Source organism: Equus quagga, unplaced genomic scaffold (assembly GCF_021613505.1).
Source record: "Equus quagga isolate Etosha38 unplaced genomic scaffold, UCLA_HA_Equagga_1.0 203_RagTag, whole genome shotgun sequence".
Classification (NCBI taxonomy): domain Eukaryota; kingdom Metazoa; phylum Chordata; class Mammalia; order Perissodactyla; family Equidae; genus Equus; species Equus quagga.
The window spans coordinates 7,967,754-7,986,962 of NW_025798627.1; the positions used below are offsets into that span (position 1 = coordinate 7,967,754).

Consider the following 19,209-nt stretch of genomic DNA (forward strand, 5'->3'; position numbering starts at 1 on the left):
GATTTTGTATTTAAATGAAGAATCTCAAATGGTGAATTCAACATCTCATCCTCTGGCTCTGCATGCGTACATGCAATCACATGTGGATACTATCCTCTGTATTAGAAGAAAAAAATGTTGATAAGATATTCCTCTACATAAATGCAAAATAAAACTTTCTGATTGAAAGAACAACTAGAAAATAGAATGAAAAAGAGTAAAATGTTCCGTTGAAATCCGAAATTGTTTTCAAAGAGCACGATTCGGTGCAATGGAAGTATGCACTGAAAGCTCTGTCCCGCCAGGCCTATTTCTCAAGAAAAGGAGGAAATTGGGTTCATTTTAAAATGTATTGGTTTTCCTTGGGGAGATAACTTTGATTCTCTAACCTCGCTACTCTGTTGTCATGAAAACAAGATAAACGACAAAGGGAGTTATAAAGAACATAGCAGATAATGGTCCTCTTACCAAATTCAGCGGGGGTCTGACAGTTCTTTCAGCAGTGTTATGTGAGGAATAAACTTTAAACACAAAGAGCTGCTGTCAGAGCCAGATGGACATACCAAGTCTGTCGAGATCTCTGCCTCCTCTGTAGCTGGAGGCCCCTTCAGTGTCCACTTCAATCTCCCTCCCAGACTTCTGGACCAAGAGTTCACCCCCATTTCTGAGATGAGCTCATCACGTAGTGAGTAAAACTCCAAGCAGATACCTTTCTCCAGAGAAAGCCATTGATAATTTTTGGCTAATACTGAAGAGTTGTAAAAAAATACCTATTTCTGGGGGCAAGGGGAGTGGGCAAGGGGTCAGTCTCATATTGGTTTTTTTCTTCAGCGTTCTTACACATAACATTCATTATATCACATATTTTTGATGTTTTAAATGTGCTCTTTCTTTGCCATTTAGTGAGTGCCATGTTCTTAACATATGTATTTAATGGACTTTTAAACAAAGGTTCCAGATGTTGCTCCAGATGTTGAAAATTTTATAAATGATTTTTTGTCTATAACTGAAGGTATAAATTAGAAATTATTAAAAACATTTAACCTATATCATGCATCTTAGAGAAAAAAGTGGATTGGGAAAATAAACACAAAGAACTATCACTAATCTTAAATGGAATCGTGATTAGTTTAATTTAATAATTATTTAATCATTTAATATTTGCTAAATATGATTAATAGATAAAACGGTAATTAACTGGAAAAACTGCATTTTCACTTGCTATTCAATAGCTTTACACTGTTGGCAGAAAGTTTGTTCCAACTCAGAAGGCAACTGGAGAAATTAGAGGAACAGTCCACCAAAATGACATATGAGGGCGACCCCATCCCAATGCAAAGAGCACATCTGCTAGAAAGAGTCACTTTCTTAATCTACAACCTTTTCAAGAAGTAAGTGGAGTGTTATCCATTTAAATGCCTCATGGCATCCTCAGTCCCGTGGAGCTGGAAGGACACCCTGGCTGGGGTTTGGGGGTTGAGTTGAAGGAGTGGTAGAGAAGTGTCAATCAATGAGCCTCAAGGTGAAGAGACTAAAGCTCCAGAGAGTTCCAGAAACATTTCTACTCTTCACTATTTATTCATCAACACTTCTCCCACCAACTGATTTGGTTTTCCACTAGTCAAGTCACACTACCCACCTAAAGTTCAATTTTCACATTTTAGGAAAGAAGATTTCAAGGATTTGTTCTTAAGTGCATATCTAAGAAATGAATGGTGGAACATATCTATGTTTATAAGCTCATCTAAAGAAAAAAAATACTAGTATTTGCCAGAAATCCTAATATTTAGTTTTAAAATGGCATGAAATTAACTTTCTACCTTATGTTTAGTTATGATATCAGTAGACTGGAGCTTTTATTCTTGACTCAAGTATAACAATTAAGAAATATTTACTGTTGTTACTTAGGGACAATCTTTAAGCATTTTTCCATCTCATGATAATTATTGACGAGAATTCATTGGAAAGATGTGAGCCTAATGGGAGTTAGAATGGCTTCTAAGTGTGGAAAACTTGGACTTTATAAGAGGACAGCATCCTGTTCCTCTGTGGTTTTCAGCCTGTTGATATTTTCATTGTTTTCGAATGACATGCTTTATTTCCTTTTAATCTAGCTCATTTGTGGTTGAACGGCAGCCATGCATGCCAACCCACCCTCAGAGGCCGATGGTACTTAAAACCCTCATTCAGTTCACTGTAAAACTAAGGTAGGCAGAATGTGTGCTATCATTTTATATTCTTATGGAGCCACAGCCATTGCATAATTAAGGCCAATCTCTTTCATTTGACTTTCTTTATTGAGAGCCTCCTGCATGCCCAGCACTAAGCTATAGTAAATGGCCACAGAAGTGTTAAGATGAGGCCTGCTTGTCAGGAGTATTACAGTGAAGATGAGACTATGAGAGATATTAGCAAGAAAGCATGGAATCACAAGATGGAACATCATGGGATTAATTGCTGAAAAGGTTGATTGGAGAGAAGACTGGAGAGACTGGAGAATACCTAGTGGTCACTGTGAGGAAGGGCCTTGAGAAGGGAGCAGAGAGGAGAAGGGAGGAGAACTGTAGGAGAGTGAGACTCAGAAATGATGGCTTGCTGGGTCTGTTTTGTAATAGTGTGGAGCAGGAAGAGAGAGAATGAAAAGATAGATTGGGGACAGATTCTAGAAGGCTTTGAATAACCTTTCCAGGAATATAGTGGCATGTTCTTCTGCTGTGATTACCCAATAACTGGCTAATTGTTTTTTCCATGAAAACTCTCACCATCACAATTTTAAGTATATCCTGACTATGTACCTTATTTAAAGACACAAGGCTTGGGCCAGCCCCAGTGGCCTAGCAGTTAAGTTCAGCACACTCACTTTGGCAGCCTGGGTTCAGTTCCTGGGTACAGACCTACACTGCTCTATTAGCAGCTATGCTGTGCTGGTGGCTCACAAACTAAAACATAGAGGAAGATTGGCATGGATGTTAGCTCAGGGTAAATCTTCCTCAGCAAAAAAAAAAAAAAGACACAAGGCTTTTGTGTTATTATGGCTTATCTGTGTATTTGATCCTTTCCCTTAGCATAAGCAACAAAAACATTTATAAATTTTTCATAATGGCACTTAAAACAATGAATTTGAGTTTGAACATTCAAAGGTTTTCATCATGCCTCAATCTGCAAGGTCCTAATGCTTTAAATTCCTAGCCACTAGGTCACCTCTGGAAAGGTGAACTTTCAGACCAGCCTGAGAGTTGGTGATGCCATGGCAGACAGTGATTTAGGTTCCCATGATAGGGTCCCTGATCACCAATCACTATTGGAACTCCGTTTTTAAAGGGAAGACATATGTTTCCAGTTTGCATTTCAAAAACCCTAATAGAAATTTCTAGTAAGTTCCTTTGCGTGAATTTTTCACCAAGACTTAAGACTCAAAAACAAATTGCAGAGGCCAGATTCCCTTTTAAAATTTCATTATTTTCAAAGTTGTTCATTCCTCATCTCCATATCTCTGTATAATCCAGAAGACAGTAACAATAAAGAGAAATAGGGTATGGGGGGGTGGACAGCCTCCTTTTCCTTGCCACATTCCCATAGATGATGTGCTAAGTCTAAGATGCTCTCTGGGACAGAAAGGGAGAGGAGTAGGGATTGCTCAGCAGAGTTCTAAGTGGAAGAGGTCCCTGAACAGGCACCACTTTGGATGTTGTTTGAACTCATTGCCATAGGCATGGACCACTAGTCCCTGGTTTGGGTGTTTTGCTCTCCTCCTCTGCCTGCCTGTTGGGTTCCTATCCTTCTTCTCTGTACCCTCTTCCCCACTGTCTTGATAGATGATCCTTTACTTAGTATTCAAGATTTTCCCTACAACACTTCTCTACCAAGGCATTCCATCCTCCTGTTTCAAAGGACTCCCTTTAGTCATCAGCATCTTAGAGTGAATCAGATCCTTCACTAAGTAGGAGAGAGAGGAAGGCAGAGAGGGAAAACATCTTGCCTTATTTCATACAACCTCCTCACCCCCCACTCCCAACAACTGCACACTTATATTCCAAACCCTGAAACCAATCCTGGGACTTTTAAGGGACCGTGGCTACATTCTACCCACCCTTTTGTTTGGACTGTATGTTGTCTATGATTATATTCCTTTAATACCTATCAGTTGCTTATCACCGTACTCTACATTCCATCTATTTAGCTGGACTTCTTATGTACAGCCATGTCCACACTTGTCCCTTCCCCAAATCACTCCATTAGTTCTCCAGCACTGGAGCCATCCTGGGAACATATGAGGAGTTCAGTACAAGCTGAGTGAATGAGTGAGGTTTGAGATGAGTGTGTGAGTAAATGAATGAATAATGAGTGAGTGAATGAGTATCTTTGATACTGGACTGCACCCACAGAGAGGGAAAATCAGAGGGTACAGCTCTGAGGAGTTGGGGAAGCCAAAGAATGAAGGAGGAGCTGTCTTCAGAAAAAGGAGAATTAGAAAAATCGTTATTCTGGGGCTGGCCCCGTGGCCGAATGGTTACATTCGTGCACTCTGCTGCAGGCGGCCCAGTGTTTCGTTGGTTCAAATCCTGGGCACGGACATGGCACTGCTCATCAAACCACACTGAGGCAGCATCCCGCATGCCACAATTAGAAGGACCCACAACGAAGAATATACAACTATGTACTTGGGGGGCTTTGGGGAGAAAAAGGAAAAAAATAAAATCTTTAAAAAAAAAGAAAAAAAAATCGTTATTCTGACCTTTAATCTCTTGTTTGTTTGAAGTTAGATCTTTTTCAGCGATCAACATTTTTGCTGTTACTTAAATATAGTGTGTTTAAAGATTGCAAATGCATTTGAACTGGAATTTTCCATATTCTTTCAGAGGCCTAGACTTTCTCAGTGTTTCGCTACATAACAGTTATCACCAAAACATTTAGTTTTACTAAGCTTACAAAATGTTTTTTTTATAGTACGAGAATAAAAATGAGCCATAGTAATAGATTTACAAAGAATTTTTCTTGTATTATACATCTAAGCCAAGTTTGGGCTTTAGCCAAAATATATAGCTATTTTTCTGACCCAACCAACGTATTATCCAACACACATCCACTGAGCAATATGGAAACACTTTCCAAGTGTGTCAGTGTGATATTAAGTGGCTGATGTCAATATTAGTGACATGGCAAACTAAAGAGGAATTAGACATTTTTAAAACACACTGATATGTAACTGGAGATAATATGTTTGATTTATATGTGCATACCATAAGTATATTTAAATCTTTAAATATAGAAAGGCTTTTAGAACTTTTAATTTTTATCATTGATTCTTTATGTGTCTTTCCAGACTACTAATAAAATTACCGGAACTAAACTATCAGGTAAAGGTGAAAGCATCAATTGACAAGTAAGTTTCTAATTTCATTTTGAAACATGAAAATGTAAGACTTTTTAAAAAGAATTGTCCTTATTTTATAGAATAATTTCAACCTTTTACATTTATTTCTCTAACGTTACGTATCAATGGACTTCAAATATTTGACTTGGAAGTTGAAACATTTAACATAACTCCAGTGAAGACTTACTTAAAAAAATCTTACTATAAAGACTTGAAATGAAATTTTACGTATTATCCTCTGAAGTATTATAGAAAGTTTTTACTAGATCTATTAAATATCTCATTTTAAAGAATCTTCTTGGTTTTACAGGAATGTTTCAACTCTAAGGTAAGACATTTACTTTAGAATTTTTTTGCTATTCTCATAAATATATTTTACCTGAGACCATGTAAATAACTAAGATTTTTCTCTCTAGCAATCGAAGATTTGTTCTTTGTGGCACTCATGTCAAAGCCATGTCCATTGAAGAATCTTCCAATGGGAGTCTCTCAGTAGAATTTCGCCATTTGGTGAGTTTGGCAGTGAAATTACACAAGTTTTTTTTTCCCCCAAGTCAGGCACATCTTTATTAGTAGGTCTTATAATTCAATATATTTTATTCTTTAATGTTCCTTATGTGAGATTAAGGGCCATATTTAGAAATAAACCATGCATCATCGAGGAATTAAAAATGGTAGAAAGAACACTGAACCTTAACTCAGAGAGTCTGAGTTCTTAACAATGGTGACATAGTACCTAGATATATGTAGTCATTGGTGGATATACCTTGATGATAATGACAAAGATAATTCGTCTTATAATGGATAGGCATTCTTGGTTTCATTTTTTAAATCTCCCCAAGAAGTGACACCCAATAACATGCCTAGCTAAAGGCGCTTTCATTTTGAGAGGATTAGCTTGGGGATATAGGCTGTTCCTGGGTGTGACAGCTGCACACAGTTTGCCTTAGCATGTCTAGAAAGTTTCTGACCCAGCCTCATCCTGTTGTTTCTTGTTTTTACCACTTCCTCTTAACCTAGAGTTCTCTTCCTGCTTTCTTTCTAATTCTTTGCGCAGTTTTTAGATTCCCAAAGACTCTACTGCTTTTCTTCCCAGAAACATGTCACTCATCTGGTTTATTAGCATTTAGGAAGCGTCTCACCTGAATGTTGGGGCAACAGTGAATCAGCCTCAAAAGGTCTTTCTAAAAGATAAAATTTAAGTTAACAGAAAGATATCTGCAAACACAAATTTATACTCTTTTATTTTATTTTTTTGTTTGTTTGGTCTTCAATATTGAAGAGTACATTTCTTTTTAACTGAATCCCTCCCGTGTGAGGCTGCTAAATAAATAAAATGTGATGAGGAGTCATGTATTATACAGCCTTATAACTAGCACTCTTTTTGCTTAGGTTCAATTCCTATCCTTAAGGAACTTTCAGTAATGGGCAATGTTTGGTAATAAGTGAAGCAATAAGAGGTCCTTAACTTAGAGATGACTATCGCCCGAATAAGTCATGTGGAAAAGAAAGGACAAGCAAGGAACATGCCGAAAGTGCTTAGGTCTTTATTCCAGCAGCAGTAGTCTATGTGATGGTAAAACCTTAGCCTTACAGGGCTCTTGTAGTTGCAGAGCATTTTTACAAATATTATCATTTCGCATAATAACTTTAATCACTTTTTAATACAAAAGCAAATATAGGAAATCAGAGAAGCAAAATTTTAAAAGTACCTATTATCTCACCACTTTGAGGTAACACTATTAACATTCTTATTTTTATGTTTTCATTCTTTTTTCTAATACAGTTTTTTTTAAAGTGGGATCAGATTTTACACACTAATTTGTTTCCCAGCTTTTTTTCCCATTGAGTGATCGACATCATGAACATTTTGGGGTCAGCAAGTCTCCTTCTGCTCTAATGCCGTTTAGTAGCTCACTGTGCCGTGTGGCACACTGCCATCCAGTCCTCTGTGCTAGACTTGGTTTCGCAGGCATTGGGCCTCATCATGGCTTAGCTCAGATGGCACTTTCCAGATACAAGATTCTAAAACATCCCAGCGTGATTTCCTCTTTCCAAAATGTTGGCTAGAAAACACAGTCTTCATGATATGCCCACTTGCTCCCTTGTCATATTGAAAGTTCCTGAAGCAGCATCCCACGAGGGGAAACCAGAAGCTCCTTTCTGTTGAATCTGGGCAGCTTGTCAGGTTTCAGTGAGTTAGAAGTCAAAATTATGACCAAGAAAAACACTACAATAGGTTCGGCCAACCTGCTATATAGCTGATAATGCTTCTCCATCTAAACACTGTTGTTTTCTTTTACAAGCAACCCAAGGAAATGAAGTCCAGCACCGGAAACAAAGGAAATGAGGTAGGAAATGTTTTCTCCAAGAGAAATTGTGTAGGAAATAATCCTCTAACATCTTGGTTTTACAAAACTCTTAAACTGCCCTTTACATTTTTATATAAAGTCAAATTCATGTTTCTCTGATAATGAATGTGAAGCTTGATATTTGCAGACAGTATAAGAAATTTTGTTTTAAAAAGGAGAAAATAGGAATTGCATGTTATAACAGCCTCCTAAGAAAACGACTATTAACATTTGGTGGACATGATTCTAGACTTTTATCTATGTATATATTACTTTAAAATATATACATACATATTGTTTCATAACCTGCTTTTTTTTCAGCTAGCAATATAAGGTGAACAGCTTTCCATAACCTTAAATACTCTTGGAGAATGTTTTAAAGTGGTTGCATTGTGCCATAATTTCTTTAGTTAGTCCTCTACTATTATGAAATATCTTAAAATCACTCATTTTCCACGGATAATAAGTAAGTCTCAAACATCAGGACACATTATGTGAAAATCAGAAGTGAAAAACAGTCCTTTTACTTTACGGTATCAATTACCTTGCTCTCATATCTAAGGTTTATATTTCACTGAATGAGCTGATTAAAAGAATAAACTGATGCTGTTTGAGTGTTCGCATTTGAGTCGATAAATGAGAGGGTGTCAAATCCTGGGTTGGAAGTGACCTTGGAGATCGTGTCTTTGGTTGGCCTAGATCCCAGGGCATATGGCTATGCTCTGCAAATTTGGAATTAGAGAACCTACGTTTGAGTTCATGCTCTGACAGTGACTGAAAATGCAGTTCTTCACAAATGATCTGATAGAGAAATATTGCACGTTTTCCCTCAGAGATCAGGGTGGTAATGCCAGTGCTCCCTGCTCAGAGATGCTGTGTGTGTTAACCGCCTGCCTGATGCAGTTGTAAAGCGGTGAGGCTTATTTCTGGTGTGGTTGGTATGGATCCAATCTCCTGGCTTTGAAGTCATAGCTCCTAGGAGAAAGCTCTCTGAGTTATTTGAAAGGAAAAAGCCCTTTGTAAGTCCAGCATTCAACTACAATCAGTCCAGCCCACCCCAAAACCCACCAAGATCCATCACAACAAGTTTAATGCCCTACATTTTCCCTCCCAAGAATTCTTCATTCCTTTAATTGTGTCTTAAAGATCATTTGCCAAATACCACAGCCCCACCAGAGACGACCTAAGCCCTCCTCCCAGGGTAGGACTTTGGCTTAGGGTGGAGCTGCCAGCAGGTCTCTTCAGCCCAAGATATCGCATGAGCACAGCTTTTGAGTTTAAGAATACTCTAGTAAGGGGCTGGCCCGGTGGCGCAGCGGTTAAGAATACTCTGGTAAACCAAATAAGTGGGAGATATTCTCCCACCTTATAGAATTCCATAAAGGTTTTCCAGATTTCCTAATGGAAACATTAGCATATTATAAATAAAAGCCCATTTCACCATCTCACTGGAATTTTAGCCAGAGTGGCAAACATTTCATTCAGCGTGACATCCCTGAATAGTATTTACTATGTCTGAATAGACTGAGCACAATGCTTCTGAACTTTTCTTAAGTAAAACAAATCAAACGGGAGTAAATCTAAATAGCTCAGCTTTTCAGCACATGGTCATCTTTATGAATGTAAAATCAAAATCTTTACTTGGATTTCCCTAGAGATGGAAATCTAAGTAAATCATCTTCTTCTGTAAAAATACCCTAACCGATGTCTTATTAACACTGCCTACTTGTATTACTTTGAATTCATTTCCTCTTGTTTGTTAATAACAAAATCATATAATCATATCAGAATGATTTTATTTTTCTCTTTTTTTCAAGTTTGCTAAATCAGGATAATTTTATTTTAAGCTATTTTTGAGCTCCCCCTATTGATAGAATTTTGATATGACTGTAGGTACATTTAAAACAGACCATAGACTTGGACATTGTTTTATGTGCTATAGGAACAATTGAGAAGTCCCAGGATATGTGAAGTGGGCTCATGAACACAAGCCAAGCAATCAGGAGCTTGGCCAGACAGTAGGGGTGATGGAAAGAAAGTCAGGGAAGAGCTGGGGGGATCTGGCGATGAGGTGGCTTCATAAAGTCCTGGGGCCAGGAACTGTCGTAACCAAAGTTTCAGGAAAACAGCAAGCTAGGATGTCATAACTCCATTTTCAAATTTCAAAAAGTTGCTGTTTCTTATCTCTGGGCACCTGTGGCAGGAGTTCACAGCCTGATAAGAATTTTTTTTTAACAAATCCTCGTGTGGCATTTATTGTATACTGGGCACTAACAGCTTCACTGACATTTATGTAACTCTTGGGACAATGCTCTGAAGTAGATACTATTAGTGTCATACTTATTTCAGTTAGGGAACTTGAGGCACAGAGTGGTTGGGTCAAAATTCAAACCATGGCTGTCCGGCTCCCGTGTCCATGCTCTTGACCACTATGCCATGCTGCCTCTGGGATCATAAAACCTTCCTGGGAGGAGCCGCGTTGGTTGGCACTCCTCTTTGGCCCCGTGCACCCCTTTATCTCATCACGCCCTTCCATTTGCTGGGATTCCTGTGAGGGAGATCTCTGCAGGTTTGCGGTAGCTTCTCAGCCTCTCCTCTCCGCTCCCGCTGCTGCTGCTGTCCTCACTTTACCCACCCGCTCAGAAACCACACAGCTACCTCCCACCAGAATCCTTACAAAGTTTGGAAGGAATTTAAAGTAACGCTTCTTCAGAAAATGTTATCGACCCCTCCCTTAGCTCCTGCCTGCATCATGGGGTGGTGGAAATAGCACCTTGTTGGGCTCTGCCTCTTACAGGCAGCTGACCTTGCACAAGCCACTTCACCTCACTAACCCCCATTTCCTCACCTGTAAAATGGGTTATCAAGTTAGCCCGTGCTTCACAGGGTTGTTGGGAGGACCAAATGCGATAGATGGTGCGTGTGAGAATCAACTGCGCTGTGCCGGGCAGGTGTCTGCTACGGCTCTTCCTGATCAGCGCTCCAGGCTGCCCCGTCTGTAAAGGGCAGTGTTTACACAGGTGGGGACCTGACTAGGACAGACTGCTGATCCTTATCCTTCTCTGCCCATCCGCCAAAGTGCTTGGCTGGAGATGTTCCCTTTCAGGGGCCCCTGATCACATCCCTCTTCTGGCTGGCGGTCCCTGGAACCTCAGAGCACTATGTACGCATGCCCCTTTTATGGGATAACATGGGTTCTTACCACCACCTTACTGACTCCCATCCCCATCATACACACACACACAAACACACACACACACACCTTTGGGTCCCTCACTTCTGCTCTTGTGTTTGTGAGAACTTGGATTAGATACTTACTAAATGATCGAGAACATACCAAGATGTCATGAATGATAGTTTCCCTAAGGTCGCCACTCTAAACCTCCTTAGAATTTCGGCACCTCATGGCTGTTTGAGATTATCCAAGAAGAGAAGACGTGTCAGGATGTGCAGGGACTCCCAGCTGTAGGATTGGGTGAAGGGAGGAAGTTGCACTGGACTCATGCTGTTCCCAGAAGACCCGGAAAGACATAAGAGGTGACTTCAGAGCCATCTTTGGATTATGGGTTTGAGCTCTGGGTCCCCCACCCCTGTTTCAGTCAAAACTGCTCTATTCTATGCATTTTCCAAATTGGAACCCAGGTGGGAAATTTCCTTTCAAGAATATGTTCTGAGGTTAAAAGACATTTGAAAACCATTGGACTAGACAATCTCTGAATCTCCTTTTCCTAGGATTCTATAATCCTCAAAAGTGCAACCTAGTGTGTGGTCTTCACATTTTTTTAAATGAATTTCATTTTAAGAATTTGTTTTGGAAGTTCACAACACCTTTTGCGGAATCTGCAGACATGCTGTTATAAAATCAGGGTTAGTAAGTACTGCCTCTTTCTCGCACCGTTGTTCTTTTCTTGGAAGAGTCACCATGAAGAAATGATTGCAGCACCCAGCAAGTGGCGAAACTTTGAAGCATCAGACTGTCCCTGGAAAATAAACATCCCCAGGAAGCAACCTTTCCCGGGGGTCCTTATCTGGCAGGAGGCTGGCTAGAGAGGAACTGTTGAAATGTGGAGACTGTTTGAACGGGGAAGCTGGAATTGCAGTCTCTCGAGATTGCTCTGTCGGTGGGCTTTAACTGATAAATGACAGTTTTAGCCACAGACTGAAGTGTTAGGTAATTTTGTTTATGCAGTGGAAAGTCATGAAGCACAAAGAAGCTATTAGTAAAGCTTGGGTGGCTTGAGTTTCATTTAACAAAATAGCCAAACAGATGTTCTTTCAAGGTTCAGCGTTTTCAACACGGATACGCTAGTCACACGCCAACCAGCCCAAGCATTTTCACAGGAAGTTGATTTTCTTCTGAACTATTTTAAGTAGTTGCAATACTTTTTAAAGACAGACATCGGTGCAAGAGTAACACTACAAACGTAGGCTTTTTATGCAACACCCTCCGTGCAGTCCCTTTGTTTTATGGGCTGAGAATTAGTTGTCATTTTACATTTGTTTCCTATGATTCTGTGAGTGAGGTCTTCTCACATGTGATTGTACCATTCTTTCCCCTCTTATCCTTGTTTCCCAGCATCTAATGCAGTGTCTTGCACATGATAGGTACTCAATAAATATTCATTAAGTGAATGGGTTATTGTAATTGTTTTCTATTCCACATAGCTTTCCACGTGCAACATTATCATAGATTATCGCTTGTAAAGAGACAAGCAAGAAATTTAGATGAAAATCATCCTTACCCATGTTTTCTTAGCAGAAGTTTCCTTTCAAGTCAAAAGCCATAGCCATTTGTTAACAGATTCTAGGTTTCCAAGGTGTACTATTAGGCCCTGAGCAGAGGACACAAAAAAGAACCTAGTAACAGCTATATCTACTTTTCATTAGGTTGTGTATTTTTTCCATGTGGAGCCCTGGTCAAGTTGTTCAGCCAGTTTTCCAGTTTCTTAGCAGATTATCCAATGGATACTTTTCTTTAGCAGCACAATATAGTCAATCCAGTTATAATACTCAATGCCATATAAGATAAATATCATAAATGTGGATATTTGTAAATCCATAATCATCTCAGATGATGAGAATGGTTTTTAATACAGACATTAATGGTGCGTGTTATCTATGATATTTCCCCAGTTTGTAAGGAATGGACCCTGGGAATGTGAAATTGAATAGTGTCTTGGCTTGGACTACCCTGATAAAGTAATAAAGACTATGATTGATGGCCATGCAAGCTCTGAAAATTAACGATGCTTCCTTTTGTCAGAAATGCTTTTCTCCAGTTAGGTGTATTATATGTCAGCTTCCTTCCTGGATTTCGTTCTAAATGTGCCTCACAGTTGTGTCAGAGGTTTTAAATAAATGTTGGAAATTAGTTTTAATCACTGAGTAAACCTCTCGCCATCCACATTCCAGTTCAGTACAGTAATATCTAAAGCACAAATCTTTTTCCAAAGTTAATGGACAACCCTGAGCATCATTGCTCTGTCTGTGGAGTCCTGGATTCTCACACTTTGAATGGTAAACACACAGGTGCCATAACTCAAAGATCTGAGGAAATTACCCATAATGAATGATCATATTAGATTTACATTTAATCATATAAGTTAAACAATAGAGGCTAGAATGGGGGACGGATGGGATCACATACTCAAAAGGCTCCCTTTGGTTGTCCTCCAGCTGTGGGCCTCTCTACAGAGAAAGATGTCTGTGGTGTCAAGGCAATGTGCTCACCCAGAGTCCGGGTCCGCAGAAGACCTCAAGCCTACTTCCAGGACCCATGTGGGCCTCTTCTCCAGGTCTACTCTCCCAGGCACAGATGGCACCATCAGTGCAAACATTTCTGCACACAAGCAGAGGCTGGGAGCCACACTGGTCATTTGAGCCTCTCACAGAGGTGGAAGAGAGGTGGGTGGGCAATGGTTCAGGATGGCCATGCTCTCCCCAGGCCAGTATGTTCCAGTGGGACTTTGAGGACTTAAAACCCGGCCAATTAGGTCATCTGAAAGCTTAGATGTCAAGGCAGGAGGCTAGAGCACATTTTAACAGTTTGTTAATTTGATTTATAATGGTTAAATATTTAGACATATGGTATGTGGGTCTCCATCTGTGCACTTCCCTCCGGCCTCTCAGATGTTCTACACAGGCTTGTATCATCGTGTCTGCCATTGAATTCAGTGAGAATGTGAAAGGCACCCAGTAGTGAACGTGAAATTGTGAATTCTTCATTTGTCTCAGTGCTATGCATAGTGTAAGCACCCGATAGGGCACTGAGCTCTTCTTTTGTTTAAAAAATGTGTTTTTTGTTCAACTTGGTGCCTAAACACAAGCCAACTGCTTCATCTCATGCTGAACCAAAGAAACAGCAATTTATTTATTCATTTCAACATAGGGGAGACGGGGATGACTGGCCGTTTGGTGTGTTGGATGTCCTGGGAGTAATTTAAGGGGTGGTCTGAGGGCATTTTCATTAAGATGACTTTCTACTAACCCAGTAAGAAGCAATCCCACTGTAGCGAATCTCACCACCATCAGGCAATGTGAGGTACTTCATGATCCAGCCCAAGGGAGAGAGCAGAGATTTTAATTCTCTACTTTCTTCCCAGTAACAAATTCTAAGTTAAACACTCCTCATTATCAATAAAGTCTTCCTCATGTACTTGTTACTTATATCATCATATTAGAACTATTTTTATTTTTTCAAATGTAATACAAATGGATTCTGAGCCGTTGTTAACACATATTAGATCTCTCTTTCTCCTGGAGCCAACTCTGCCACCCCCAACCCCACCCAGACTTTTCTATTCTAGATAATTCCACTTGTGTTCACATGTTCCCACAGGGCTTATTTTTTTAATTATTTAAGCATTCTATACAATCTCCAAATTTTCCACCTCACTTTGAGACTAAACACAATATGCATATACCACAGTGAGAATAATCACCTCACAAATTCCACCCAGGGTTCTTGTTAAAATGCAAAATCTGATTCAGTGGGCCTGAGATGGGGCCAGAGATTCCTTTTTTCTAACAAGCTTTTAGATAATGACAGTGCTGCTGGTACTGGGCACATAGCAAGGTGCTGTAAGATTTCATCAGAGAAAAAGAGCAATTTCTGTCCCACTCCAGACCCACCTCCAAGAGGTGATCACTTTTTGAGCTGTAAATATCAGGCTAATATTGATATTTCTTGATTTTTTTAAATTTTATACATTTAACTTCTGAATTCTTTCTATGAAAGATTAAGCTATGGCTCTCTTATACCAGCTCTATATACATATACATTTCCCCCATCTTCACAATGTCCTTGTATAACATATTTGGTTTAATCAATATGTTCAATGTTTATATTACTGTGATTATATAAAAATTGTTAACAGCTGAGCTATATAGCATAGTGTTATTGTATTGCCATTCTTGTATTATTTTTAGTTTTCGCTGGATTTATTAGTTGCCTCAATTTTTAAAATTTGATCAATGTATTTTATCTATCTGTCACTAATGTAGCCTCAAACTTTCCTCCAGAACTAGAAAACTCTTAGTAAAATGGGCAAACATGTAAATCTGAGGATTTTTTTTTGGCAACATCCCTCTAGGAACCGTCTGTCTCTTGCCCCAATCTGGGAGGGTTGCTCTCTGATCCCGTTGCACAATTGTTTTCTGTTTTGAGGTTTTTTTTGAAACTTCCTTTCACCATCATCTTAGGGAGTCCCTCCCCTTTCTCCTGGCTGGGTTCATGTCCTCCTTTTCCTTATTTACTGTCTCTTTTTTATTAGAGAGACTCTTCCAGTAGATTCCAGAAATTCTTTGTAATTCTTTATAATTCGTACAAATTCCTTGTAATTCATGTAGTTCTAGATCACTAATTTCAACTGCTATGTAGTTTTTTACCCTGTAAATACACACAATATATTTAGCTATTCTATTGCTGAACAATTTTAGCATTCTAAACAACGCTGCTGTAAACATTCTTCTCCAATTAAAATTTTCCTACATGTCTTTTTTTACATGAGTGCAAGAAATTCTTTGGCCTATCTATATATGACAAGAATTTGGGATGTGCATCTTCTAGTTTATTAGATATTTAGAAATTATTCTCTGAGGTGATTGTAGCAATTTCCATCAGCAGTGTAGAAGAGTTACCATTGGATTATGCTGTCATTTCCTCCACTCCATTTTCTCTGTTCTCTTTCAGGAACTTCTGTAATTTTGTTGTTAGAGTTTGTGAATTAATTCTTTATTTGTTATCTTTTCTGTATTACTTTTTATTGCTTTGTTTTTTTGCTTTACTTTCTGGGACATTTCCTCCATCCTACTTCCAGTCCTTCTACTGACTTGTCTATTTCTCTTATTATATTTTTAGTTGTTCATTATTATTTTCTGAATGTTCCTTTTGATAGCATCCTATTCTTGTTTCACTCATGTAATATATTTGTTACATCTGTAAAAATATTAATAAGGTGTTTTAAATATCATTCAGAACTTTTTAATGAACAAAATATATATACACAGATAGATACAAAAGTAGAAGGGGAAATACAATGATCCCTCATTTATACATCACCCAGCTTCAACAATGATTAACATTTTGCGTATTTCATCTATTTTCCCACACATACACATGTTGTCTAGAGTTCTTAAATTCCAGGTAGTAGACCGTCTTATTCATTGGTGCTTTTGTAGGATCTCTTATCTGGAAGACAAGTTTTTAAAAACCTAACCACAATACACTTATCACAAAAAGCAAACATAACAATTTCTTAAAAATCTTTCCTTAATAAAATTCCATTACTTGTTCAAATTTCTCCACTGTCTCAAAAGACCCTTTTACAGTTGGTTTGTGCAAATCAGTATCCATGCAATGTTCCCGCATTACAATTGGTTGATTTGTTCTTTCTCATGCCATTTATTTGTTGAGCTGATGTGTAAAGCTGAGCCTGATGTATGTTTTCTTATTATAGTTTTTTTTTAACTTTTCATTTGCTTTTTGTATTATCTCTTTTCTCCGAGTTTTTTGCTGTTGATTTTTGTATCTGTATTTCAAGTGAGAGGCTTTGTCAAATGTTTGATGATCTTTAGCTTGCTGTTTATGTTTAAGAGAAAGGCACTAAAAAACAAGAGGTTCTGTGTGCGTGGTGGGAATTGCAAACTGAAGGGTGATTATTAAGACCTGGCTGTCTCATTGGGGGACCCCCAAAGGCAGTATCTTAAGTTGTCTGCCTTGGTCTGGTCCACTTCCCAGACATCTTTTCTGGAGATGTCAAACAGAGAAAGGGGCACGGGTTTCCCATTGACTGTTATAGGATCTTTCTCTCTTCAGCACAGCACCTCACCCCTGCCTTCGGCTTGGCCTTGGATCCACAGTGCAGAGAGCCTCTTTATAGTTCCTCTGGTTCATCCGCTCCAGAGAGTAAACCTACTGTCCCCTGCCATGGTCCCGGAGGGGTGGGGACCTCACTGCACGGGCTGGGGCTTCTAACTGCTCCTCCTGTTCAGTCCGCTTCACTCTCCAGCCTCGGTGGGCTCAATGCTTCTAATTCCTGGGTCTGAGACACACTGCCCCTTATTGCCACCCTCACTCCACACTCCCCTACCTCTCACTCAGATCCAGATTACGGTTTGACTTTATTGGAAAGTAAATAAAACTCTAGCTGTCACTTTGTTGACATTTCTGGAGGGAGCAGAGGAAAATCCATGTTTCCCACCTACCATGTTTAACCAGAAGGAAATCTTGCTTTCTTTTTAAACAAATTCATTATGACACTGACTCGTTCTGTTATATCTGCACACATATGGCTTGTTTCTATTAATGGTTAGTAAGTCAAAAGGACTAATTTCCAAAAATTAAAAATAAAGAATGTTATTTGTCTGAATTTCAGCTGATGAAAATATGCTGGAATCTTAAAAGTCAGAAATTATATTGTTTTGGAGGCTTAAAATAATTTTATTTGTGGAAACGAAGATTTCTCAGACTCTGTATATATTCTAAATAACTTTTAAAATAAGAGGGAATGTTCCATAATAGGGAATGTTTGGGGGCGTTTACTTTAAGAACTTGTTAATTTTTGTAGAAGCAGGCCTAGTAATAGTTAGCAAGTATGCATTTGTAAGACAACAGTTGATTTCTTTTTCCCTTAGGGCTGCCACATGGTGACTGAAGAGCTTCATTCCATAACCTTTGAGACACAGATCTGCCTTTACGGCCTGACCATAGATTTGGAGGTAGGTGTTTCAAGGAATATCCACTATTTACTAAGAACATTTTCCAGAATTGGTCAGCATTTGTAGATGAACACGCAGTCTTTTCTAGGTTTTAGTACATTCCTTATGCATTATTTTTGCTTTACTATTTATATTTAACCAGAACAGTATATGTTGACTAGTGAATATTTGACATATTGATTTTCTAAATTAAAGTCTCACGGGCATTATGAATTCAATATATATTGAATAATTTGTTATCCAGGTTGTATATTTGTTTGCTTGTTTGTTTTCTGGGATTTCTTGAGTCATGGATACTCAGCGGAAAGCCCAAAGAAGAACAAATATTCTTGAACCATGTCATGTAGTGATATATTTTCAAACATTTAACTTGTACATAAAAAGCCATTAGAAGGAAGCTTTAGACAATGATAGGATGACTACAGTACATTGTTTTGATCATCTTATAAAAGCCATTAAGCCCAAAGAACGAATAATAAAACTTTGGGGATTAAATTGAGCATGATTGAGTATGAGCTCCGTGAAGGCAGGACATCATGCCTCATTTGCCCCTCCATTACCAGTGCCCAGCACAATACCTGGCATGTGACAGATGCTCAACATTTGTGGAATAAATGAATGGATGAGTGCATGAATGAACAAACACAATTTTACACACCCTGAATATGATCCTATTTGTGGGATGTGTTGTTTTAGAGTTCTGCCTTTGCTCTTTTATTTTAATGAATGCAAACCTGTTTACAAAAGCTTCCACAGATTCCTACCTCATCTCTTTCTCCTGAATTTCTGTTTCCATGAGCTATTAAGTAACTCAATGGGGTAATTCCCTGTCTACAGCAGTCCAACCTCTGTTATCGAGGAGAGACTAATGTAAGTTGTCCCCAGACTAGTGTGTGAAAGCCTGTTTATTCTATAAGGCAAACTGCAGTACCAATAGTACCAAGCCGAGTTCTATAACAACAGACCAGGCGGCTCTTATCTCCCGTAATGCTTTGTATTCCAAAATTGCTTACTTTCCATCTTCTACAATTAAAATTCCCATGTCTGGTACTGACATTAGTTAGATGTTAGATCATAATTTGAATATGTTGATCCACTCCAGAGAGAAATTTAAAATTAGAGTTTTTAATATAACATTTAATGTAACAAAGTAACAGTTGCTGAATTAATTCCAGTTCTAACTAGTTTCATTTTAAGGAATATAGTGATATATGAAAGTATAAATATTTACACAACGTCAGAGAAGATATTGGAGAAGCTGACTGAGCACTCTGAAAGGACTCCTGT

The 19,209-nt window shown here is 38.7% G+C and overlaps 1 protein-coding gene across 1 annotated transcript in view; it reads left to right on the plus strand.

Moving 5' to 3' along the window:
• The window catches only part of LOC124233452 (signal transducer and activator of transcription 4), a 93,931-nt gene that overhangs the window by 65,971 nt on the left and 8,751 nt on the right, over window positions 1-19,209 (plus strand). The window contains exons 9-15 of the mRNA XM_046650552.1: window positions 1,212-1,370; window positions 2,094-2,186; window positions 5,303-5,362; window positions 5,664-5,681; window positions 5,770-5,863; window positions 7,660-7,704; window positions 17,839-17,922. Coding sequence (XP_046506508.1) covers window positions 1,212-1,370; window positions 2,094-2,186; window positions 5,303-5,362; window positions 5,664-5,681; window positions 5,770-5,863; window positions 7,660-7,704; window positions 17,839-17,922 — 553 coding nt within the window. The remainder of the gene's footprint in view (window positions 1-1,211; window positions 1,371-2,093; window positions 2,187-5,302; window positions 5,363-5,663; window positions 5,682-5,769; window positions 5,864-7,659; window positions 7,705-17,838; window positions 17,923-19,209) is intronic.